This window comes from Cydia splendana, chromosome 6 (genome assembly GCF_910591565.1).
Source record: "Cydia splendana chromosome 6, ilCydSple1.2, whole genome shotgun sequence".
Lineage (NCBI taxonomy): Eukaryota > Metazoa > Arthropoda > Insecta > Lepidoptera > Tortricidae > Cydia > Cydia splendana.
The window spans coordinates 15,761,407-15,788,253 of record NC_085965.1 but is presented as its reverse complement, the minus strand read 5'-3'; the positions used below and the strand labels follow the sequence as shown (position 1 = coordinate 15,788,253).

The following is a 26,847-nucleotide window of genomic DNA, read 5'->3' as shown; positions in this document are numbered from 1 at the left end:
AAGAATTCAACATTTAAATTTGCAAAAGTAGATAATTGTTATTAGATATTTTCTAAAAGCAATAAAAATAGATTAGGTTAGATTCGAGCTACAATGACATTAGGTTGGGTTCAAGGTAAGGTTGCAGGGCCTCAACAAGGGAAAAAAAGGGGGAGGGACTGTTGGCCTGGCTAAGTGAGCCAGAACTCACCCACTACTCCCTACTACTGCCGTAAGCAGGTAATGAATTCCCAATGTATTAGGTATAGGTTTAATAAATTATAAACATATTTCATTAATAACATAATAATATACAAATATGTAAAAGCATAAAGTAATAAATAAGCCTACAGTAATCACGTATACCGGTCCCACGGATGCGGATGTTGCTTACATAATCTCGTCTGTCAAGGAGTTTCGGCAGGAAAAGCCTTGGCAGACTTATATATTCATGAAATGAGGGCTCATACCTACCGATTGGAATTGGTTTCATGGCGGTATCAGATGGGTTAGTGTACGGTAACCGATGGTCATCTTGCTTATAATCTCGTCTGCCAAGGTGTTTCGGCAGGAAAAACCTTGGCAGACTTATATATTCCTAAAATGGGGGTTCATACCTACCGAATGGAATTGGTTTCATGGTGGTATCAGATGGGTTAGTGTAGGGTAACCGATGGCGACCTTGCTTACATAATCTCGTCTGCCATGGTGTTTCGGCAGGAAAAGCCTTGGCAGACTTATATATTCCTGACATGAGAGTTCATACCTACCGACTGGCATTGGTTTCATGGTGGTATCAGATGGGTTAATTTAGGGGTCCCGATGGTCACCTTTGAGAGCGTCTGCCAAGCACTTCCGGCAAAAAAAATAGTGGCAGACTTCGCTTTTCTGTGTCTACATGTAAATTTCTAACTGCTGCCATAACTACTATCTCGGTATCAGATGGGTTAAATCAGCCCCTTTTTTCGCACCGGAAGTGGCCTTCTTTTTCGTACTTTCGGCAAGTTCCGCCGTGGCAGACTATCGAATTCGGACTTAGCATAACTTTTCTGGGAAACCATTGTGCATTTCATCGTGGTATCAAGTCGGTTAAAAATTTTGCGGCCGGCTCTTCTACTATAAGTCTATGTATACGCATGCCTCCGTGAGGGACAAAACATACGCAATGCGACACTATGAGTGGTCTAATTCATTTTTTGCCCACCATAATCCATACTAAATTTACGTGTAAGGAATAAAAACAATGTGAGACTGTGATAAGGACAAACAATAATAGCTCTTTCGCTGCTACTCCTACTGAAAGATACATAAGATAAGACTTTATAGAATACATCCTTCCTATCCTGTACGGTTATTACCCCCCACCCCTCATGCCTGATCCAGTTATATACAGATTCATGGTCGAACGAAACTGAGGGCCTACCGCTAACCACGTTTAACGTGTTGCCTCCCTGTCACACTTACGTACGAATTTATAAGTGCGACAAAGAGGCAACACTTCGGTCGTGGTTTGCGGTAGGCCCTCAGAACGAAACTCTACCCATAAACAAAGTATCCAGGCGACAGGCGGAAAATTAAAACAAAACTATCAAATGAAACGGTCCCGCGATTGTATTTGTTTGGAGAATTAACAATTTTATCATAATTAAAGTTTGTGTGTATCAAAGAAAATGAATATTTCCAGTTTTTCACAAAATCCAGCAGATACTAGTGAAAATGAAACCATAAACCGTGCTAAAACATTTGTAAGTGCCTGATAGTTAAGTCAATAAGGTTATGTTTATGAAACTCTTAATATTAATGTAATAACCTAATTCTTTCAGGTTTTACCGGGCAAATGTTTTGAAAGACGTGCAGCATGCACTTGGAGACGAGGAAATAAGTTCTCAATATTTTCAAGAAGTCAAACTACCAGTAAAAGTGCACCAGCAACGAGTGATGACAGAATTCTAAACATTCGTCAAGATGTATTACTTTTCCACCCAATTTTACGTAAATTGGTAAATGAATCCAACGGGACATTCTTGTCCCTGCAAAAAGCAGCGGAAGCGAATAAAAATTTGGATAACCATGTTGAATTTTTGAAGCATTCTCGCCAATACCGCTCAATCATTCGAGTGTGCATTGAAAACCTTCAAGAAGCTGCGTCCAAAGAGAGTGATGGCGTTGAAAAGAACAACCTATTAACTTGTATAACAATATTTTACTCTATAGAGTGTGTGTGGCACTTGTGTGAGATCCTATACGTGGACAATGTCCCTGGAGAGTATGTACTACCATTTCTACTTGAATGGGTCCGGTTCCACTTTCCATGCCATGAGCAAATGGCCACGCAGCTGCTGGATGCATGCGAGCGGGGCTCCGAGGAGCACCCGGAGTACTGGGACACTGTCATCGGCATGATTGTGCAGGGGAGAGTGGATGTGGCACGGGCACTGTTGAAGCTACACTCCGCTACGGATACTACTGAGTTTAAACTGGTTGATAATTCTTTAAAAAGTATGCCAATTTACAGTGTAAGTATCATAAATTTTGTTAATTTTTTTTCTGCATAACATGCCAATTATCCATTTATTTTTGTACAGATAGGTATAAATCTATCTAATGGATTTCAAATTAGGAAAACACAAATGTATTTACCCTTTTCTTCTTTTTTTTCTTTCACCCTTTATGTATAATGATTAATGATTTTAACAATTTGTAGGTATATGGAGGTTTATCAACTGGAGAATTCACAATAACCTGGAAGCACTGGCAGGCCGAGTGCCGCTCCAAACTGAGCAGCCGGAGTGTTGCCTCACAGCCTCACCTAGAACTCATAATGAGGGTGAGTTTAAAGTTTTAGATCTCTTACTCACAAAATAGAATTTCTTTCAATAAACTTTAATTTGTATGAAGTTTTTATCAAAAGTAATGTTAAAAGGCCTTGGACCATTTTTTTAAAAAAAGGCCTTTATTCATTGTAAAATGTGTACATAAAAATTTGAAAATAAAACTAAAACTTATAATATGTGTTTTACAAATGAATCCCTAGTGGGTATAGGCCTCCTCCATTATTTACTAGAATTAAAACTTCATAGACTGTTTTTCCAATCACTAAAGTCAACATTTTAACTATAGTATCGGTATAGTAGGTATATTTAAAGTTTAAATTATATTAAAAACTTTTACAAAAAGTGACTAGTCTCTAAATTAAATATCAAAAGTTAACTACATGTCAAAAATAAATTCGGTGCTGTCAATCACAACGCTGTGGTGAGTTATGAATGTGCCCTTCTTCTTTGTCATACCCACATGATATCAAAATAATTAAACAAATTTCATATTATCTTCCAGCTCGTAACTGGCGATTACTCAGCATTCGAGAGCATCCTATCCAAATACGACTCATGGCTCTACATTCTCGGCGGCTGGACCGTGTTCACCATGCCATGGGCCAAACGCCACGAGCTGCGCGCCGCCGCCGCCGCGTGCGCCGGCATGCGCGGGGCGGGTCGCAGCGCGCTGCACGACCTGCTGCGGCCTGCGGTCGAGGGGGAACTGCATCAGGTAAGATCCTATGGATCATTAAAAACGTTGTTATTGTTGATTGATGGCACCAGACTTGAGGTCACGCACACAACAACATGACATGTAATGAGTTAATGACAGATCCACATTTGTCACGTCCTTCAGCCATGAGGATACGACAAGGAAGAAGAAGAATTGTCAATAGAAAAACGCGAAATTCTTATTTTCTATGGGACCATAACGCTTTGCGCCGGCATTATTTAAATTTGCCACTTTTTTCTACTGACGGACATGGCTTGACAAACTATAATTGAGTTCTTTTACATTATTTCCTGTCATATTTGAAGAAATGTACACTATAAATAGGTATGTCTCTGCGGGAATAGCATTCACGAATTGCCGACCTCTGCAATGATGTACTAGTAAAATACTCCAAATTAATCTCATAGTTAAAGTTGACCTTTATATTGGGGTGGCAGACTTGTGGGTATAAATTTAATTTTAGAAAATATAAACTAATTACGCGCTGTCAGCAAAACTCAATTATTTAAATGTTTTCAGGTGATTCACGAAATTCAGCAGATATCAGATAACGGTTGGTTCGCGACACATCTCACAGACATCCTGGTCCACTGTGGCAAACTGAAGATCTTAGATAAGCATCAGACTGAGTAAGTGCTCACATTTTTAACATAAATATAGGGCATATTGGCATTTACTAATATAATGGTAACTAATATCTTGTGGCGGAAAAAAAGGCCGTACAACGACCTCAATGACCACGACTACTCTGACAAGAGTATACGACGAAGAAGAAGAAAAAGATACCTTGTAGTGCCATAATATATCTAACAGACCATTAGTAGACTTGTAACAAAATATATAAATACTCGTAGGTGTCCGACCGCCTGGCCGGCACAATTTGGATTTGGATAAATCTGGTTCAATGGTGGATGATTATGCAATAAAACTTTGATTTTATGAAAAGACGCATTGTATTATTACTTTTCATATACATTTATACCGTGAATCGACATTATAACTAATTTCCCGTTTTATTATAAAGGAAAGCGAAACTAGCTAGTGCAGCCATTTTTTTGCAAGAGACAAAGCACAGATAAAATATCTTTGACATAAATCTAGGCCGAGCTGTTTGAGGTTTCAAATTAAACTATTTGCACAATGAATGGCAAATTACTCATAAATCTTATAAAAATACATATAACGCTCAAACATCCCGCCCGCCAAGAACAGCATGTTCTTCCTACCGCCCGCCATGACATCATACAGGAACAGGCATATAGAATTGCATACATAACATGGTTTAGGCATTGCACCTTAATAAAGTACTAAATTAACAAGAGCTAACATGACATCAATAGACAACTTTGAACTCTATCTAAAGTTTTAAAATAGAAAACAATACAAGGTACACTGTTCACCAGTCTATAAAGAAGAGATCATGAACAAGTTTGATAACAATCTATAGAGATAGAGATCACAGGCTTAACTAAGACAAGTTACATTGTATACTAACCACTTGTTAATATTTACTAATATACCCGTACAAAGGTGAGTATCATCAATCATCAGAGGTTTTACAACTCTGTTATAACAATATAACATAAATGAAAATTAAAATAAATTAAACACTTATAAGTATACCTATTAAAGTATTGGTACAACATAATAATATTCTTTCCTATCAGTCATTTTAAATAAGTACACTTATATAGTTTTACATAACTAGTGACTTTATACTATTAATAGAAACTTTGGTAAACCTTATAGGAACTTTAATAAGTCTCTAAAGTTATACAGTAACAGTATCAACCACATGAAAATTGCAGTACCATTTGGATACCCTAAACTAAACATATATTAATAAAATAACATACTCATGGTCTTGCTCTGACCTGTAGCAAGATAAGAATACAGAAAAAACAATAACTACATTACAAGTAATACTAGTTGGCAGCAGGCAATACTATTAATTTGGAAACAGGTCTCACAAGTTTGGAATGATTACATTTTAAGGTAACGACTCTAGTGACATTGTCTGGACCAGGGTGCTTTTCTTGTACTAACCCGTATAACCACTTCGAGGGCGGGAGATCATCCTCCTTAACTAATACTACGTCACCTACCTGTGGCTCCGGGGTGACCTTAGTCCATTTGTACCTCTGATAGAGCGTCGTTAGGTACTCCTGAGACCATTTTCGCCAGAACTGCTGCATGAGCTTCTGGGTGAGCTGCCATCTATGCAAAGGGCTGATCTGAGAATCTTCATAGTTACTATCTGGAGCGGTTACCAGAGCTTCGCCAACTAGAAAGTGTCCCGGGGTGAGTGGACTAGTGTCCACTTCATTTGACGGTAGCTGGTACTTTATGCATCTTACACATTTACTTAAAATATGCCTAATCAAGCTCTTGGCATTGAGAATTAAAAACTTGGATCTTACATAATTTAGGGTGAGTTGGGGGCCTCCGTGGAGAGTCCTTGTGTGAGCGTCACTCACAATCAGCTTGGATAAGTGATGGTCATGGGGCATTATTATAGGATGCTTAACATTATAAGAATGATCGCTATGCTCAATCCTACCTCGAGTTCTCATAATACCATCCTCGTCCAAGAAGGGACACAATGATACTATTATGCTTCTCCGGGGGATTGGATTAGAATTATTCAAGTTAGTTAACTCCCGAGAGAAAGCTGAAGATTGACTTGCTTTGATACCTACCTTTAAGGCATTATCAAGCTCCCTTGCGGTCAGATAGGACTGAAACGATTCTCCTTTCAATTTTTTACAAAATCTGAGACAGTAAGCTACTACCCTTACCGTCTTGGATAAAGATGAGTATTTAGTCCAAACACTCAACTCTTCGGATGGCTGATCCGTGGATAAAACAGTACATACATGTACTTTCATGGGCTTGGCTTCAAGCTCAGTGGATACGGTTTCGGATGTTGGATGCTGGTAGTTAGGGTCTTGTAGCCATGCTGGGCCGTGGACCCACAACTCGAATTGGATAAAATCGGCTGGTGACATTCCTCGACTGGCACAGTCCGCCGGGTTGCTGGTGGATTCTACATGCGCCCACTGATCATTGTTAAGTATGGATAGAATATCAGTGACGCGGTTGGCAACAAACGTTGTCCAGCGGCTCGGCTCGCCTTGAAGCCAAGCTAGGACTATAGTCGAGTCTGTCCAAGCCCTGCAACGACTGACTGGGATGGATAGAATAGCGGATACTTCTCCCAGCAGTTTGGATAAAAGTACTGCCCCGGACAGTTCAAGTCGGGGTATGGATATCTGGCGGATTGGAGAGACCTTTGTTCGAGCTGCGACTAAATAGACTGTGACATTACCTTCATGATCCACTACCCGAAGGTATACGACTGCTGCGTAAGCGTCGTTGGAGGCGTCACAGTAGCCATGTAGTTGGATATCACTTGCATCTTGCCGGAGACCGACCCATCTTGGCATGATGAAGCTGTTGAGAACTGGCAGCTGCTCCCGGAACTCGTTCCACTCCGTCAGCAAGTTGGAAGTTACTTCCTGGTCCCAGGAGTGACCTGAAACCCATAGTTTTTGCATGTATATCTTGGCTCGGATAATAACTGGGGAAATCCATCCCAGTGGATCAAAGAGACGTGATATGTCAGACAAGATGTTCCGTTTGGTGACGGGGCTTGGCTGTGGAGGTAAGTTAACCTTGTAGTGAAATGAGTCAGTCTGATGATTCCATGACAAACCTAGGATTTTGATCATGTCATCCAGCTTTATGTCTTTGTCAGAGCTAGTAACCGGGTGTGGATAAATTGTGTCCATTAATTTTTGGCTATTGCTTGCCCATTTTTGTAATTCAAACCCAGCTTTACTTAGCAAACTGACCATCTCAGAATAAATTTGGATAGCTTCATCATCAGTCTCACACCCACTCATTAAGTCATCCATATAGAAATCTGTCAGCACCCTTCCTGCAGCCAATGGATAATCTTGACCTTCATCTTTAGCCACTTGCTGTAAACTTTTGACTGCAAGATAAGGAGCTGACGAGACCCCGAAGGTTACACGTAACATCCTGTAATCCTTTACAATATCATCAGAACTCTCACGCCACAGCAGGCGTTGGAAATCAGTGTCTTTGTCCACGACTTTAACCTGTCTGTACATTTTGATAATATCTGCTATAAAGCAAATTGGATAAATACGCCATTTCATAATGATATGACGCAGTTCAGGTTGTAGTCGTGGACCAACCAAGAGATCATCATTCAAGGACCTACCATTGAGACCTTTAGACGAGCAGTCAAAAACTATGCGAAACTTGGTTGTGGATTTGTCACTGCGAATCACGGCATGAAAAGGCATGTACACACAACCAGGCTTCGCAGCTTCCTGCTGGTCTTGGATAAGTTCCATGTGATTGAGTGATAAATATTCATTGATCACTTTGGTATATTCTTGCTTTAGGAGTGGATTACTATTCATCTTTTTCTCCAATGAGAGAAATCTCCTTAAAGCGACTTTCCGTGAATCCCCATACTGACATAACGGATCATCATCACGGAATGGTAAACTAACAACATAGCGACCTGTACTGTCCCTAGTTGTAGTGGATGCATAATGCTCCTCACACGCTTGGTCTTCCTTAGACAACAAGGTGCGAGGCTGGTCAGTTTCAATTTCCCAGAATTTACGGAGAGTGTCATTAATTGAGCTATCCAGAATATGGGCAGTTATAAAGTTATTAGCATGGTTACTCACTTGTGTTTTTCCTGACAGGATCCAGCCCAGAGCGGTGTTTTGTGCTGTCAGGTTGGACGATGGATTCCGTACCATACCCTCTATCAGAGTCTGTCCATACACCTCAGCGCCCAGCAACATGTCCACATGCCCTGGAGTGTCATATCCTGGATCTGCCATCTTTAATTTCTTCAACTCTGGCCAATTATGAATCTCAACTTTCTGTGAAGGAATGGGATTAGTTACCTGTCTTACCACATATGCCTGAACAACACAACTAAAGGAGCCACAAGTGGATTGTATTTTGAATTGAACCTTGTGTTTAATTGGTGTTGACAATGGGATTTTCTCCCCACCCAGTCCTGAAGGATCAACACTACCATTTGCAGGTATCTTGTGTAACTGAAGTAATTGTACAGTATGCTCACTCACAAATGATATTTGAGAACCCTGGTCAAGAAATGCCCTAAGTGTATGACAATTTCCCTTATTTTCTACCTTAACTAATGCCGTAGTTAACATTACCTCACTATTGGGCATACTCGACCCTTCAGCAGCATGAGCCACAATGTTACTAGGTACTGGTTCCCTCTGCTCTGGCTTCTCCTGGATACCTTCACACTGTTTGCCGTGGATCTTTTCCCCTTCACTGAGTCGGCTTGGTTGCGCTGAAGGTGGATGCTCGCTGTCCAGATGCAGCAGGGAGTGGTGGCGACGACCGCAGCGCTTACATGATGTATCTCGCTTGCACTGTGTTGCAGAATGCTTTGCTCCAAAACAATTGAAGCACAACGCCTTATTTTTGACAAAGTCCCGCCGTTGTTGTACTGAGTCCTGGCTAAAACGCTTACATTGGTACAACAAGTGAGCCTCTGCACAGCATGGACAGGATATTGATGACGCTGTTGTAGTAACACTGAACACCTTAGGTCGCTCTGCTTCTTTTGGTTTTGTTTCTCTCTTGTTACTTGGATCTAGGAACTCTAATGCTCTGAATCTGGATTCCAGGAATGATGAAAATTCACTAAAGGTTGGTAGTGTGTCTGAGTTATCACTGATCTTGTGTTCCCATAGTTTCCGGGATTCCTGGTCAAGCTTCTGTATGACCAGGTGGATAATAATGAGATCCCAGGATGAAACATCTATATTCATGTTGGTGAGAGCACTTAAACATTCATTTGTTGTGTCCAATATTTGTTTGACACCATAACAAGATGCTGTGGATAAGGTCTTTTGGCTTATTAATCGATTGAGTATGCACGATGAGATGTAGCGTGTGTTACTGTACCTTTTCTTTAATAATGTCCAACATTGTTCATAATTTGCATCAGTTATGGGTGTGTGTCGTATTAATTGCTCTGCCTCACCTGTCAGATGACCTTTCAAGTAATGGAGCTTTTGCACAGGTGCTAAAGTTTGGTTATTATGGATCACAGATTCAAATAAGTCATGAAAGGTAGGCCACTCTGCATACTTGCCGGAAAACACTGGGATAATAATTCTTGGTAGCTTCACTGCACTGGATACATTGGATTCGTTATTGTGTGAGTGAGCTATGGATATTGCCGGCAAGCTTGCTTGTGGTTTGATTTTGTCCAAGGCCTCTTTTAACTGACATTTATATTCGATGTATTTCTCTTCGACTCTGTCATAAGTCTCGGATGTGAAATAGGTGTTGTTGGGATCTTCGGATTCTAACACGATAGCTTGATGATTGTTCTCGAAACATTTCCAGTAGCCTTCTAACAGGTCTAACCTTGTTTCTAAGTATGTACTCGTAATCCGGGCCTTGGGCGATTTTTTGAAGTTAGATACGGCTTTATCTATCTTCTCTTCTATATTTTTCTGTAATTTGGTATAAGAGTCGACTTCCATGATGATTTTGGTGGTGAACTTTCACTTGTTTTTCAAACATCCGGTTCGAAGGACCATGTCCGACCGCCTGGCCGGCACAATTTGGATTTGGATAAATCTGGTTCAATGGTGGATGATTATGCAATAAAACTTTGATTTTATGAAAAGACGCATTGTATTATTACTTTTCATATACATTTATACCGTGAATCGACATTATAACTAATTTCCCGTTTTATTATAAAGGAAAGCGAAACTAGCTAGTGCAGCCATTTTTTTGCAAGAGACAAAGCACAGATAAAATATCTTTGACATAAATCTAGGCCGAGCTGTTTGAGGTTTCAAATTAAACTATTTGCACAATGAATGGCAAATTACTCATAAATCTTATAAAAATACATATAACGCTCAAACAGTAGGTGGTCGCGGAAAGTGTAGCCAAATATATAGGAACAAGTCTTTATTAATATAGGAGTAGTGGTGTGTTCCGATCAAATATCATTGATTGTATAAGATGTGTTGTCTAATAAAAATAATGCAGCAAGAATCAACTTTTGACAACCAGACATACCGCATAATGTACCGAACCATACAGTGCCATCTAAATTAACCTTCTACCTATAGAACTTAGTCAGTTTGATGAAATTTAAATCATATTCAATTGGAACAGAGTCGCATTTGTTTTGTTTCGTTTTGAATTAAAGGTTCAAATTTCAGTGGCAAATTCTGCATTTTTCATGGCTGGGCCCTTAGGAGGTAAGCACGCTAAGCACGAATAATTTTGTACATTGACTCGTCTATACCTATCTCACTCGCACGTGCGTATTTATATTGGTGTCCTGCCCATGATGCCGGCGGTCAACGCATAGGAACAGGCGAGGGTTTACATTAGCCTAAGGTTTTTGACATTAAAAAGCTGAACTCGATCCGTACTTCCAGCGTGACGTCGCGCCTCCGCGACAGCCTGATCCTGGAGTACGGCAGCCTGGTGATGGAGCACGGCTCGCTGTGGGCGGCGGGGCTGTCGTACCTGTGCGCATGCGCGCCCGAGGGCCCGGCGCGCGCCGCGCTGCTGCTGGCGCGCCTGCCGCTGCGCACGGACACCAGAGCGCTGCGCGTCGCCGCCGAGGCGCAGAAGTACGGCCTGCACAACGTCGGTGAGTGCTGTACACTAAACTGAATCATGTGGTCATCCATTAATTACATCACACGAATTTCTAGGTCTTTTGACAGCTCCCCTCCCACCCCCCTCATTGTCATACTTGGTCACGTTTGGCAAACCCCTCGCCCCCTGGTGTGACGTCACATTTTTTTAACGAAATAGGCAAATCGAATTAAGTAGAATAGAAATATTAGTAATTTTATAGCCCAAAACTAATTAGGAAAGAAAATTTAACGACTAAAATAATTTTGTTCCAAAAATTTCTTATTTAACTGTACAGCGAAGTAAATAATTTGAATAAGTTAAATTGACGTCACAAAATTTTATGACTCCTCCCCCCTGTCACAACATGTCACATTTTCTTGACCTTGTAGAGCGTTTATGAATAAGGGGGTTTGGCATTACCATGGCTTTCAAAAATACAGTCTTGGGCAAAGTCTATAAAAAAATTAAATTTATAGAGAGAAATTTCGAGATTGTGTTAACCGAATCCTGAAGGAAGGGACTTCCGCATCTCGAGTTAATAGGGTACTACTATTGGTATTGGCACTCAACCTTCCGTGTTTTGCGTCTTAGAATCAAATGGGGTAACAGAACTGACACTCGTATATACAATTTATTAATAATACGATGATTTTTCACATCAAACAGGATTAATCAATTTCTTACTCTTATTAGTTTCTTCCATTTCGAACGTAACGTCACAGTTTTGTCCCGAAGCCCGATATAACATATATACATATTAATATTAGGCGTTTTATATATTATAAATATTAGAATTTATATAGGTAATGAAAATTTGTGTGTTATTCCAGTGCGGTCGATCTGCCTGTGCGTAGGCGCGCGGCACCTGTCGGGCGGGCGGCTGGGCGCGGCGCTGGCGTGGGGCATGCGCGGCCGCGACTCCGCGCTGTGCGCACGCGCCGCCGACGCCGCGCTGCGCCTCTACACCGCCCGCGGCACGCTGCCGGCCCGAGACCTGCTGCCGGCCGCCGGCACGGGGCTGCTGCTGCATCACAGGGCGCTGTTGTTAGGTAACTGATGTGCTAATACATGCCCACCGTTGCGACACCGGCGTGGGGCATGCGCGGCCGCGACTCCGCGCTGTGCGCGCGCGCCGCCGACGCCGCGCTGCGCCTCTACACCGCCCGGGGCAAGCTGCCGGCCCGAGACCTGCTGCCGGCCGCCGGCACGGGGCTGCTGCTGCATCACAGGGCGCTGTTGTTAGGTAACTGATGTGCTAATACATGCCCACCGTTGCGACACCGGCGTGGGGCATGCGCGGCCGCGACTCCGCGCTGTGCGCGCGCGCCGCCGACGCCGCGCTGCGCCTCTACACCGCCCGGGGCACGCTGCCGGCCCGAGACCTGCTGCCGGCCGCCGGCACGGGGCTGCTGCTGCATCACAGGGCGCTGTTGTTAGGTAACTGATGTGCTAATACATGACCACCGTTGCGACACCGGCGTGGGGCATGCGCGGCCGCGACTCCGCGCTGTGCGCGCGCGCCGCCGACGCCGCGCTGCGCCTCTACACCGCCCGGGGCACGCTGCCGGCCCGAGACCTGCTGCCGGCCGCCGGCACGGGGCTGCTGCTGCATCACAGGGCGCTGTTGTTAGGTAACTGATGTGCTAATACATGACCACCGTTGCGACACCGGCGTGGGGCATGCGCGGCCGCGACTCCGCGCTGTGCGCGCGCGCCGCCGACGCCGCGCTGCGCCTCTACACCGCCCGGGGCACGCTGCCGGCCCGAGACCTGCTGCCGGCCGCCGGCACGGGGCTGCTGCTGCATCACAGGGCGCTGTTGTTAGGTAACTGATGTGCTAATACATGACCACCGTTGCGACACCGGCGTGGGGCATGCGCGGCCGCGACTCCGCGCTGTGCGCGCGCGCCGCCGACGCCGCGCTGCGCCTCTACACCGCCCGGGGCACGCTGCCGGCCCGAGACCTGCTGCCGGCCGCCGGCACGGGGCTGCTGCTGCATCACAGGGCGCTGTTGTTAGGTAACTGATGTGCTAATACATGACCACCGTTGCGACACCGGCGTGGGGCATGCGCGGCCGCGACTCCGCGCTGTGCGCGCGCGCCGCCGACGCCGCGCTGCGCCTCTACACCGCCCGGGGCACGCTGCCGGCCCGAGACCTGCTGCCGGCCGCCGGCACGGGGCTGCTGCTGCATCACAGGGCGCTGTTGTTAGGTAACTGATGTGCTAATACATGACCACCGTTGCGACACCGGCGTGGGGCATGCGCGGCCGCGACTCCGCGCTGTGCGCGCGCGCCGCCGACGCCGCGCTGCGCCTCTACACCGCCCGGGGCACGCTGCCGGCCCGAGACCTGCTGCCGGCCGCCGGCACGGGGCTGCTGCTGCATCACAGGGCGCTGTTGTTAGGTAACTGATGTGCTAATACATGACCACCGTTGCGACACCGGCGTGGGGCATGCGCGGCCGCGACTCCGCGCTGTGCGCGCGCGCCGCCGACGCCGCGCTGCGCCTCTACACCGCCCGGGGCACGCTGCCGGCCCGAGACCTGCTGCCGGCCGCCGGCACGGGGCTGCTGCTGCATCACAGGGCGCTGTTGTTAGGTAACTGATGTGCTAATACATGACCACCGTTGCGACACCGGCGTGGGGCATGCGCGGCCGCGACTCCGCGCTGTGCGCGCGCGCCGCCGACGCCGCGCTGCGCCTCTACACCGCCCGGGGCACGCTGCCGGCCCGAGACCTGCTGCCGGCCGCCGGCACGGGGCTGCTGCTGCATCACAGGGCGCTGTTGTTAGGTAACTGATGTGCTAATACATGACCACCGTTGCGACACCGGCGTGGGGCATGCGCGGCCGCGACTCCGCGCTGTGCGCGCGCGCCGCCGACGCCGCGCTGCGCCTCTACACCGCCCGGGGCACGCTGCCGGCCCGAGACCTGCTGCCGGCCGCCGGCACGGGGCTGCTGCTGCATCACAGGGCGCTGTTGTTAGGTAACTGATGTGCTAATACATGCCCACCGTTGCGACACCGGCGTGGGGCATGCGCGGCCGCGACTCCGCGCTGTGCGCGCGCGCCGCCGACGCCGCGCTGCGCCTCTACACCGCCCGGGGCACGCTGCCGGCCCGAGACCTGCTGCCGGCCGCCGGCACGGGGCTGCTGCTGCATCACAGGGCGCTGTTGTTAGGTAACTGATGTGCTAATACATGCCCACCGTTGCGACACCGGCGTGGGGCATGCGCGGCCGCGACTCCGCGCTGTGCGCGCGCGCCGCCGACGCCGCGCTGCGCCTCTACACCGCCCGGGGCACGCTGCCGGCCCGAGACCTGCTGCCGGCCGCCGGCACGGGGCTGCTGCTGCATCACAGGGCGCTGTTGTTAGGTAACTGATGTGCTAATACATGACCACCGTTGCGACACCGGCGTGGGGCATGCGCGGCCGCGACTCCGCGCTGTGCGCGCGCGCCGCCGACGCCGCGCTGCGCCTCTACACCGCCCGGGGCACGCTGCCGGCCCGAGACCTGCTGCCGGCCGCCGGCACGGGGCTGCTGCTGCATCACAGGGCGCTGTTGTTAGGTAACTGATGTGCTAATACATGCCCACCGTTGCGACACCGGCGTGGGGCATGCGCGGCCGCGACTCCGCGCTGTGCGCGCGCGCCGCCGACGCCGCGCTGCGCCTCTACACCGCCCGGGGCACGCTGCCGGCCCGAGACCTGCTGCCGGCCGCCGGCACGGGGCTGCTGCTGCATCACAGGGCGCTGTTGTTAGGTAACTGATGTGCTAATACATGCCCACCGTTGCGACACCGGCGTGGGGCATGCGCGGCCGCGACTCCGCGCTGTGCGCGCGCGCCGCCGACGCCGCGCTGCGCCTCTACACCGCCCGGGGCACGCTGCCGGCCCGAGACCTGCTGCCGGCCGCCGGCACGGGGCTGCTGCTGCATCACAGGGCGCTGTTGTTAGGTAACTGATGTGCTAATACATGCCCACCGTTGCGACACCGGCGTGGGGCATGCGCGGCCGCGACTCCGCGCTGTGCGCGCGCGCCGCCGACGCCGCGCTGCGCCTCTACACCGCCCGGGGCACGCTGCCGGCCCGAGACCTGCTGCCGGCCGCCGGCACGGGGCTGCTGCTGCATCACAGGGCGCTGTTGTTAGGTAACTGATGTGCTAATTAGAGCTCCCGATACACGTGTTACACGCTGACACGGGTACCCGTGTTCTTAAGCCCGCCGGGCTTAAGAACCCGAACTACACGAACCCGCCCGGATCCGGAAACGTTTACACGGGTACCCGTGTACACGGGTACACGGATACACGAAATAACGGATCTTATTTACCCGCCGGTTCGACCCTTCACTCTCGTGTAGCGGAGATTCGTGCTATGAAGACATACGATTGAATATGTGGAAGGTTAGGAAGATTCGATTACCTACTTTGCAGTTTTACTGGATTGATTTGTAATGTCAATAATAGGTAGGTAAGTACAATTTGTTTCAATAATCATAAGATTAAAATTAACAATATCTCAGTAACCGCTGACTTCATTGTTGGTATTTCAGTTTCTTCATTGATGTAGTTTTTTGATAATTAAAGTAAACCTAAATACCATCACCACCATGTTACCATTTGTTGGGACGTCAGTCTTTCCGTGACCACAGCTGGTGCAACTCAGCTGAAACGTCGGAATTAAAGGTAAAAACAATGAAATTATATCGCGGTAGACCCGTTTGTGTAATTAAATATGTGTACAAAACGCGAGAGTTTAAAGTGTTATATAAACCTAAATGATTATTTAATACAAAAGTAAATAGTTATGCTTACTGAAACCAGAGTTGGGCATTATTCGAATCATTTTTAATCTAAATAATTACGGTGAGATTAATATTCGCGAATAAATTATTCGCGAATAAACCATTCGCTTAGAATTATACACGAAGGATTTTTGTAATACACACTCAGATGGCAAATCTGAATAGGTATGCAACTGCAGCGTATTTTAGAGCCAAGGAAAATTTTGGGAAAGGCCCCAACTGACCGTCGCCATCCATGGTGGGGACAAATGGGAATTGTTTATATGCAGCGCCTATTCCCATTTGTTCCCGGCCGGGACAAGTGAGAATACATCCGATATTTGTGTAAAATATTATTATGTAGGGTCTACCCATATGTTCCCCGCGGAGATAAATGGGAATTCACCCATTATTGGTAATTATTAGTAATATGGGAATACACCAATAATGGGTGCATTATTCGTGTATTCCCATTTGTCTCCAATTCACGTGACCTACGCCATGCACGAGGCGGGGACAAATGGGAATGTTTATATGAATTTTGGTGTTCCCATTTGTCCCCGATATTGGCGTTGCCATATGTCCCCACCTCAAAAGATTTCTATGCAGCGTCTTTCCCCATAAGTTTCTCGCGGGAACAAATGGGAATACACTCTTTATTGGTGTATTCCTATTTGTTCCTGCCCTACGTGACCGCCGCGATACGTGAGGCGGAGACAAATGGGTACGATTTATATGCAGCACCTATTCCATCAGTTCCACACGTAGACAAATGGGAATACATCCGAAAATTGTGTTCCCAATTGTTTACGGGTCTAACGGGTTTATAGTAGTGAAAAACTCCAGTTTATAAAATAAGATGTTTAATCTTCTATTGTGGAAAAATGAGTATAAAATTTGACAAGCAAAAAAACAAAAGACATACGCTAACTTTTTTATTGACCGAAGCGAAGCGAAGGTCTACGTTTTGACTCGGGCATTTTGCTTTCGTATGTCCGGATGTTCTCCTCTACAGGTCGCAATTCTTAACCGATTCTCGTGAAATTTTGTGACCGAATTTTATGACTAAATAAAATTTTTTTGTCAATCCGGTTTTTGGAATTTTTTAAAAATGGCGGAGTCGTGATACCTGGCGCCTAAACAAATAGTCGTATCGATATCATAAGACTTTTTTCTTTTTGAAACATGTTTACAGAGTTAATAGCAAAAAATGCAGAAAAAAATTATCGCTGGTTTAGGCGGTATTTAGATATTTAATTTTAACTAATTTTAATTTGAGAAGGAGTAGCTAAATTTCGTCAACCCATCTAAGAACTATTTGGCTCAGTTTGTAAACGTTCGCTTTTTCTGTTTGCACAGAGGGTCTGGGTTCGATCCCCAGTAATTGTATGCTGGGATATTATAACTTTTTGTATTTTTTTACACATAAATTTCGTATTGTTTTTCTTTAATTTACTATACACCGTGTTTTTATTGAATTCCGTTAACTTCGGGGTATAGTTAAGTACGTTTATAAGAACTAAATGGCATAGTTAATTTTCAAAAAAAAAAATTTTTTTTGTTTTCTTTTTTGTTTTTTTTTTTGTTTAAAAAGTAATTAAATGTAGCATATAGCGTTGTTGTAACACGGGCATTACATTTAACTCAACCAAACAATTGAAATCTGTGACATATCAATGTCATTTCGTACATCAATCGACCGAGATTGTACTTAAGTTTAGTAGCAAATGTATGAACTCATTCTAAACACTAATCAATATGTAAGCCGGCCCTAAGGCAAGTGTACACGCTTGTAGAGGCCTTATAGTAAAAAAATAAATTATGGATTATCTCCGAAATGGACTTAATTAGAACATCGGTGTCTTTGAGAAAGTTACTTGATTTAAGCTCAGGAATGCACCCTTGAAATTAACGGAAATCAAAAAAAACACGGTGTATTTAAAGCTCTTAGCACCATGTTATTTCAAGCTCTGCTCGCGAGGTCTACAGCTCACAGAGCCACTAGTAGGTAAAATTATAAGCTGCCAGTCTCTGCGGAGGTTCTATTCCATTTTCTTGCGAACATGCCCCCGGGCGTTCAAAGCTTGCCTTTCAACCCAAACTGCTCAACCCAGGATGCAAGTACATCATAACAGCAGATCGCCGAGTTACTGAAGAGGTATCTTCTCTTCTAAGAGCATAACGGCGTCAAGTTGCAACGCTTGAGTGTGTATCACTCAGGCTCTGGTGGAAGATTCCAATGCTTCCTGCTTGATTTGACTGCTGTCACAATTGTTCAACGCTAATAGACTGGCCAATGTAGCGTACTCCTCGAGGTCATGAACCGACACTGACGAAAGAGGGCGGTCACCGATGGAGTGGTAGCAGCAGCCTTGCAGCATTCTTGAAATAAATGGCAGCAATTCTTCTGGGTGGGACGAAATTCAAATCAGTGGGAAGTGGCAACCAAACCAGTGTTGAGGTCATCGACGATAAACATTATGTTACAATACCCAGCACTCCTTAAATAAAATGTGGTTGACTTTACCCCAGCTTCCCATGAAACTCCAATGTAAAGGAGGACACGCAGAACTAACATTAGAAAATAATAATGTCATCATTGCTGCAGCATTAGCTTGCGAATCACAGCTGCGCTTTGATAAATAAGTTTAAGACTCACTGCATCCATCCATAAATGATGTACAGTATATAACTTAAATAATGAGTAATTAATGCTAGCAAGTAAATACTAAATAATACTGGTTAAGTCACCTGCTAGCAGTAGATAGTACCTATATACATAGTACGAACACATACGAAAAATGCCTATGTAGCACTTTTTTAAGTCTTAGTCTACTAAGAGCCAAAGTAGGTACACAAACGAGTTTACATATTTAAAAACGTAAGTAATAATAGTTGTGCTAATTAGTTGCTATTGTAATAAGTAAAATCTCAGAACATTAGGGTTTTTCTTTAACTTTAAATTTACATTTAAGAGAATATTTAGTCTTCTTGTCTAGTGAAAATCCTAGTAGTTAAATGCTTTCTAACTAATTTCCTGTTCGAGGAATGATGAGATTGTTTGGTGCAGGCCTTGGCAGGCTGCTGGAACCGCGTGAGTTGGGTTCGAGTCTCATCGTCAAGCAATCTATTACTAGCGCATGAGGTGACATTCGTAAAATAACAATTAATTCGCGAAGGAGCCGATACTTGACCGCTGTTTGTTGGGCCTGCGACTATATACCCTAATTTAGTCTCAAATAGTATCGTCTGTCCATCGCTTAATTCAATTTTATGCGACCCTAACAAGTTCCAAAAATGGTCAGCCCCAATCAAGATATCAACCTCGGATGGCTTATAAAAGTTAGGGTCAGCTAAACGGATGCTAGACGGAATATTCATTCGTGATATCTCCATCTTTTGATAAGGCATTTCGTCAGATATTGATGGCAAAACAGAACAATTTAAATAAGTCGAGTAGGTGTCATCCAACGATTTAATTGGCACCTGGCACATTTTACCTACGTGAGACTTTAATTTGTTTATGCCTGTAACCGATTTATTTACACGATTAGTATGTAAATTTAACTGCCGACTCATCTTCTCAGTCACAAAACAAGACGCACTACCATTATCTAAAACTGCTCTGGCTATGATCTCGCGATTGTCATGCCCATATACTTTAATCAATGCAGTTGTTAGTAGTCCGACGTCTGGTTCAGATGCATTCGAATGTGGAGTTGTGACTCGCATGCGAGCCGATAATGCAGGAACGGAGGCGGCAGCCGGCGCCGACGCCGTTGATGCCGGCGACGCAGGCCGCTCGCACGAGCTTGATTCCGTTGTTTGCGTATGCTCTGTGACATGAACGAGTGAATTATGCTTGCGCTTGCATATTCCACAACCTGCCTTCTTGCAATGGTTTGCATAGTGATCTCGTCGGAAGCAATTAAAACAAACTTTATAATTCGGCAGCAAGTTAAGCCGCTCGATATTGCTTAACGCGAGAAACTGAGAGCAGTTATTTAAGCTATGCTCACCATTACATTTCGGACATAACTGAGACTGAGAAGTGACACAGTGTTCAGTGGGTTGAGTAGAAAGCAAAACCCTATGTTTAGATGCGATTTTAGCCGGCTGACTAGATTGACCGGCGCCTGATGCGCTCGATAACTCTAAGGTTTCAATCAAGTCTGCACGATTACGCATAAAAGTGTTAAAATTATCAAATGAAATAGGCACAGTCTTATCAAAGCTTCCTTTATGTTCCTCCCACTCACGAAATGTCGTAGCGTCTAATTTGTTGCTAATAATGTGAATAAGGAGCGTGTCCCAATGTTTGACAGGCTCACCTAGGGATTCTAAGCATCTCAGATTTTTGTTTACGTGGTCAATAATACGTTTTAAATGCACGGACGACTCCTTGATGATCGGCTCGATGTTAAATAAAGCAGATACATGGTTTTGTAATAACAACCTCTTGTTATCGTACCGCTCACACAAGAGTGTCCACGCCACCTCATAATTGCTCCCAGAAAACTCAATAGAATTAATAACCAACGCCGCAGATCCTTCCAACGATGCTCTTAAATAATGGAATTTATTAATGTTATCGACATCATCGTTAGAATGGATCAGACTTGTGAAAGTATCTCTGAAGCCTAGCCAATTCTCGTATGAACCCTGAAATTTCGGTAACTGAATAGTTGGCAGCTTAACCAGTTTACGATTCGCACCACTTCGCGACCCACGATTACTACATGACTCAAACTCGTCACGTTTTTTATTAAAATTGTTGAGCATATCCTGGGCCCGCGAGAGTACAGAGAAGTAGCTATTTTGGAACTCATCTCGCTCTGTCATATGTGCATCTAAACTTTCACTGTTGCACTCTAACTGTGTCTGTACATCATCATAAAGTGCATACAATGCCTCAATCTTACCTATACGCAACTGCAATTGACTAGCTTCAGCTTGAGTTAATGACGACTCCTTCACTTTGCCTAGGTATGTAGTAAATAAGGTGAGTTGACCTTTATAACTGCCTCTTTTGCGAACTAAATCCTTTTCGTCAACCATTTTTGGGAAGCTGGTGTACGTACACCTTGAATGTAAACAATTTATAATGCAATTAATAAAAAATAATCCCTAGTAAAATAATTCCTGTTTAAAAATAATACAGATAAAATTAGTCCACAATACACATGAAATTAAATATAAATGACAATAGTCTCAAGTGAATAGATTAGGAGTACACGAATAACGGCAAATTAACGGTCAGAAGTTGCGTTGACAATATCACATTTTAAATAATTACAACGAACTAAATTACAAATGAATCTGACTCATATAACTACCAAATAGGTACACTTTATAATAAAATATTCACTAACCTGAAGTACACTATAAATCCTACCTATTTACACTACCTTAATAACGAGTGCTGGTCCTAATAATAAATCCTAACACACTCAACACTGGCGGATTCCGATGTCCCGGTGAATTTCTTCATCACAGCCTCGGCAGTCATAACATCCTCAGTGACAAATTGGTAATTTATAGGTATTTCCCTTCGGTCCTTCAATAGATTTTGGTTCCTTTATTTACACCCGGTTCGTGTGGACCATGTTTACGGGTCTAACGGGTTTATAGTAGTGAAAAACTCCAGTTTATAAAATAAGATGTTTAATCTTCTATTGTGGAAATATGAGTATAAAATTTGACAAGCAAAAAAACAAAAGACATACGCTAACTTTTTTATAGGTAAAATTATAAGCTGCCAGTCTCTGCGGAGGTTCTATTCCATTTTCTTGCGAACACCAATTATCCCCACCCGAATAAGGTGGGGAAAAATGGAAAATATTTTTATGCAGGGTCTTCACATATGTTCCCCGCGGAGACAAATGGGAATTCGACCATTATTGGTAATGATGGGTGCATTATTTGTGTATTCCCATTTGTCCCCGATTCACGTGACCTACACCATACATGAGGCGGGGACAAATGGGCATGTTGTATATGAGTTTTGGTGTTCCCATTTGTCCCCGATATTGGTGTTCCCATTTGTCCCCAAGGCGGAGACAAATGGGTACGATTTATATGCAGCACCTATTCCATCAGTTCCCGACGTAGACAAATGGGAATACATCCGAAAATTGTGTTCCCAATTATCCCCACCCCAAAAAGGTGGGGAAAAATGGAAAATATTTTTATGCAGGGTCTTCACATATAATCCCCGCGGAGACAAATGGGAATTCACCCATTATTGGTAATGATGGGTGCATTATTGGTGTATTCCCATTTGTCCCCGATTCACGTGACCTACGCCATACATGAGGCGGGAACAAATGGGAATGTTTTATATGAGTTTTGGTGTTCCCATTTGTCCCCGATATTGGTGTTCCCATTTGGTGCCGATACAAAAGATTTCTATGCAGCGTCTTTTCCCAAATGTCTCTCGCGGCGTGGACAAATAGGAATTCTTCCGAAAATGGTGTGTTCCCATTTGTCCCCACACCAATATGGAGGGTACAGATGGGAAATATTTATATGCAAATCCTATCACTTCTGTACCCGGCGGGGACAAATGGGAATACATCCGAAAATGGTGTGTTCCCTTTTGTCCTTATAAAAAGAAGGTGGGAACAAATGGGAAATATTTATATGCGGCTTCTTTTCCTATATGTTCCCCGCGGGGACAAATGGGCATACACCCATTATTGGTTATAATGGGTGCATTATTGATGTAATCCCATTTGTCCCCTATCCACGTGACCTACGCCATACATGAGGGACAAATGGAAATGTTTTATATGCAGCGCCTATTCCCATCTGTTCCCGGCGGGGAACAATAAGAATACACCCGTTAATGGTGTTCCTATTTGTCCCTGCTTCAATGAAGTGGGGACAAATGGGAAAGATTGTTTGTCTTTTCCCACATGTTCCCGAAGGGGACAAACGGGAATACCCCCATTATTGGTGTATTTCCAGTTGTTCTTGCCCCACGTGACCGCCAATACATGAGGCGTATTCCCAGTTTCCACACCTCAAATCAACCAACCAGATAAACCGATAGAAAACATTTTCTTTTTACTATTGGGATATAAAACATCTAAATAGTTATTTTGTAAGCTAACTATTCGACAATATTATTCGCAAATAATTTATTCGTGGGCTATTTTATTCGCCGAATAAATTATTCGCGAATGAATTGAACACGAATGATCATTCGAAAAAATTATTCGTCATTCGCGAATGATTTGGTAATTCTCATTCGTAATTCGTCATTCAAATGAATTTTGCCCATCTCTGACTGAAACTACCACGAACGGAATATGTTATATTTTCCTTTAACAAAATCGCATTTTGCTCACTGTTAGCAAAGTACCCTTGTTCGAGCTGCTGAGGTGAAAAATAAATTAAATTGGTACAACACATATCAATCACATTGAACATCCATATATACATTACTACAATCTCCGCTACACGCCAAGGACGGGTTAGGCCCGCGTGTATTTAAGGTCCGTTTCGCCGTGTACACGGGTACACGGGTACCCGGATACACGGATCTTAATTACACGTGTCCACGACTACACGTGTAGAACGGGTCAGAAAACCGTGTACGTATAGTTCGGAAACGGGTACCGAACACGTGTACACGAAACCCGGACACGACCGCGAGCCCTAGTGCTAATACATGCCCACCGTTGCGACACCGGCGTGGGGCATGCGCGGCCGCGACTCCGCGCTGTGCGCGCGCGCCGCCGACGCCGCGCTGCGCCTCTACACCGCCCGGGGCACGCTGCCGGCCCGAGACCTGCTGCCGGCCGCCGGCACGGGGCTGCTGCTGCATCACAGGGCGCTGTTGTTAGGTAACTGATGTGCTAATACATGCCCACCGTTGCGACACCGGCGTGGGGCATGCGCGGCCGCGACTCCGCGCTGTGCGCGCGCGCCGCCGACGCCGCGCTGCGCCTCTACACCGCCCGGGGCACGCTGCCGGCCCGAGACCTGCTGCCGGCCGCCGGCACGGGGCTGCTGCTGCATCACAGGGCGCTGTTGTTAGGTAACTGATGTGCTAATACATGCCCACCGTTGCGACACCGGCGTGGGGCATGCGCGGCCGCGACTCCGCGCTGTGTGCGCGCGCCGCCGACGCCGCGCTGCGCCTCTACACCGCCCGGGGCACGCTGCCGGCCCGAGACCTGCTGCCGGCCGCCGGCACGGGGCTGCTGCTGCATCACAGGGCGCTGTTGTTAGGTAACTGATGTGCTAATACATGACCACCGTTGCGATACTGATGTGGGGCATGTGCTGCGGTTGCCGCGCTCCGACCTTATACTACGTGTGGCAGTCTGCCGGCGAAGGATCTGCTACGGGCGGCGGCAGTGGCCCAGTGGGATTACTGCTGCGAGTGTTGCATCATAAAATGGTCTTATTCAGTGAGCTTGGCCTTAATCATGTCTCAGATTCTGCAGCGTGCGGCCTGCTACCGACTACAGGGCCTGATCTGCTACGTCATCATCTATTTTAATTCTTACTTGTAAAATACTACGCCGAAAACCTCACTACTTAGTAAAAGTTCATTTTATACTAAAACATTTCCTACAAATAGATCATCCACGCAACACTGCATATTTTTTATTTGCCACTGACAAGTCATGGTGAGCGAGATAAATGATTTTTTTTTTAATTTCTTTCAGGCAAATACTGCGACTTCCACAGATTGTACAAGAACAGGGAATTCAGGAAAGCTGCCAAGTTGCTCATATCTCTACTGACCTCAAATATTGCACCAGACTAGTGAGTACTGTTTGTAAATAAAATATAACATAGTACATATAGTCAATTGGGCTGGAAAGCTTGATAGCCTGGCTAGCTAAAGCATTATTTTGCAAGTAATTATAGTAATTTTTCTTATAACAAGGAAAGTTGCCAGGGCTCCATAAGGAAATCACTCTGAAGAAAGAGAGAAACAACATGGGTGAATAACTGTAACTGGCGGGTATCGAACACTTTATATAACAGCTATGAAATAGTATGAAGATGTACTTTGAAAATTATAATTTTTCATAGGCTGCCCAGTGCCCATAGTCGTCCATTGTATTTTTCCCGGACGCAGCCCATAGCATTTCTAAACACTTTTATTTCCCAACAGCTTCTGGGAAACCCTCCTCCTCGACACCCTTCCCCTGCTGGAGTCGGACGAACCGGTGTTCTCCTCCGCGGACACGTTCGAGATTATGCTGTGCCTGGAGCTGCGCGCGGGCAGCCTGGCCGGCGAGCGCGCCGAGCTGCTGCGCCTCGCCTGCGCGCGCAACCTCGCCCGCAGTCTGCTGCAGGATGTCAAGGATGAGGAATGAGGGTAGCAACACAGAGTCGGTTGCACCAAACAGCCTGTCACTTCCTACGACTGACGTCCGAATGTGGTACGTCGTCAAAGTCGTCCTGACATTTTGTTTACGTTCATAATTGTTTACCGTAAAAACACGTCATTGGCCAAGGATTAAAATTAAAACGTTCGCAATATTTTATTGTATTGGAAGTTTTATAGTTGTTTACTGCTGATTGCCGTTGTTCAGTCTGTCAAGTGGTTGGTGTAACTGGCCAATAATCTGGTTAGACTGGTCAGGCGCATCCACACAAAACGATCTGCCTCGCGAGTAAATTGCCGGGTTAAGGAGCCAGTATATATAGATGTGCCTCGTCCAAGGCAAACGCATTTAAATGAATTCCTTCACGTACATATTCCTGGACCCCCAGCCAGCTCGACCCGCATAGGAATCGTAATTCGTATGTGTCCAACTGTTCAGAATCCCCTTCCTATCCAGAAACCCCTCCCCCTCGTCCTTCCCAACAGATACAGTCTTTTTACATACCAAATTTCATGAAAATCTGTTTTGTAGTTTTAACTGTACAAGATAGCAGACAGTGTTACTTAATTACGCATTTACATTTATGGATAATGATGGTTTACTAAACTAAATTATATCAGTAATTAATATATGTAATGTGAAACTAATTTAACTTGGCAATTATAATCAGCAAAGCTGTGATTGTTTGGTACTAGAGTGCTTAATACTGGGTCTTCTTTAGTCAATGATTGGTGCTGTTGACAGCCAAATGCAGCAGTTGACCCAATGCACGGGCTCATGAGCCATTTTGTATACAATTACATGTCAACATGAAATGTGGATTTTTCACTGTAGCTTTTACTTAATGGAAGTTTCTAGTGTTAAGCAACTGTTTCAGTGGTGGAAGGAGAGCTAAATTGTGTTTTTGGAATCTTTTACTGTTCAGTCACAGATGAGATGACTTAAATATTTCTTTGTACCACATACTCTACTTATTTATGCATTTCAATCTTATAGCCAATCAAGGGCCCAACGTTTTCTGTTCTCTTTCACGTCGCAGCAACTAGTATAATTTCTCTCTCCTCGCTCTTTTAAAAATGCCGTTTGTCAAAAAAGGACAACCATACTGTTGACAAGGTGGACTTCAAATCAAGTGTTGCCTTTCTTGATGCGCCCAGGCTGTATATGTGTGCGTAAAAGCGTATCTGTGTGCTCTTTTAGGGATGTGAAAAGTCGATTTTAATCATGTTATATATCGATAAACGCTACACAGCGGAACGAAATAGCGATTAATTGAAGCTTCAATATCTTCGTTAAACATAAACATAATTGAAATGCTAATGGATAATGAATATATTATAATATAATAATATAATTCAATTATTGCGGAACACCTATTTTAGGACGTATTCATGTATTTTAATTAAATATCTGAACTTTCCCTTGGTTCCCTGCTGGGGCGTGACTATAAAATTGTGATCTGATA

The 26,847-nt window shown here is 45.0% G+C and overlaps 1 protein-coding gene across 1 annotated transcript; it reads left to right on the top strand.

The window, feature by feature from the left end:
* Window positions 1-1,561: 1,561 nt before the first annotated feature.
* LOC134791664 (nuclear pore complex protein Nup85) lies at window positions 1,562-26,377 on the top strand. The gene is made up of 9 exons (XM_063762748.1): window positions 1,562-1,724; window positions 1,803-2,495; window positions 2,684-2,806; window positions 3,316-3,528; window positions 4,051-4,160; window positions 11,034-11,251; window positions 12,072-12,290; window positions 24,711-24,810; window positions 25,166-26,377. The coding sequence occupies exons 1-9, from the start codon at window positions 1,650-1,652 to the stop codon at window positions 25,368-25,370; spliced, it is 1,956 nt and encodes a 651-aa protein (XP_063618818.1). The 5' UTR covers window positions 1,562-1,649; the 3' UTR covers window positions 25,371-26,377.
* Window positions 26,378-26,847: the final 470 nt, after the last annotated feature.

Bases quoted from the DNA above. Each gene is read 5' to 3' on its own strand.
- LOC134791664 (XM_063762748.1), top strand. From the start codon at position 1,650: ATGAATATTTCCAGTTTTTCACAAAATCCAGCAGATACTAGTGAAAAT. The intron at 4,161-11,033 runs GTAAGTGCTCAC...CCGTACTTCCAG, and splicing joins TTAGATAAGCATCAGACTGA to CGTGACGTCGCGCCTCCGCG. The intron at 12,291-24,710 runs GTAACTGATGTG...AATTTCTTTCAG, and splicing joins TCACAGGGCGCTGTTGTTAG to GCAAATACTGCGACTTCCAC.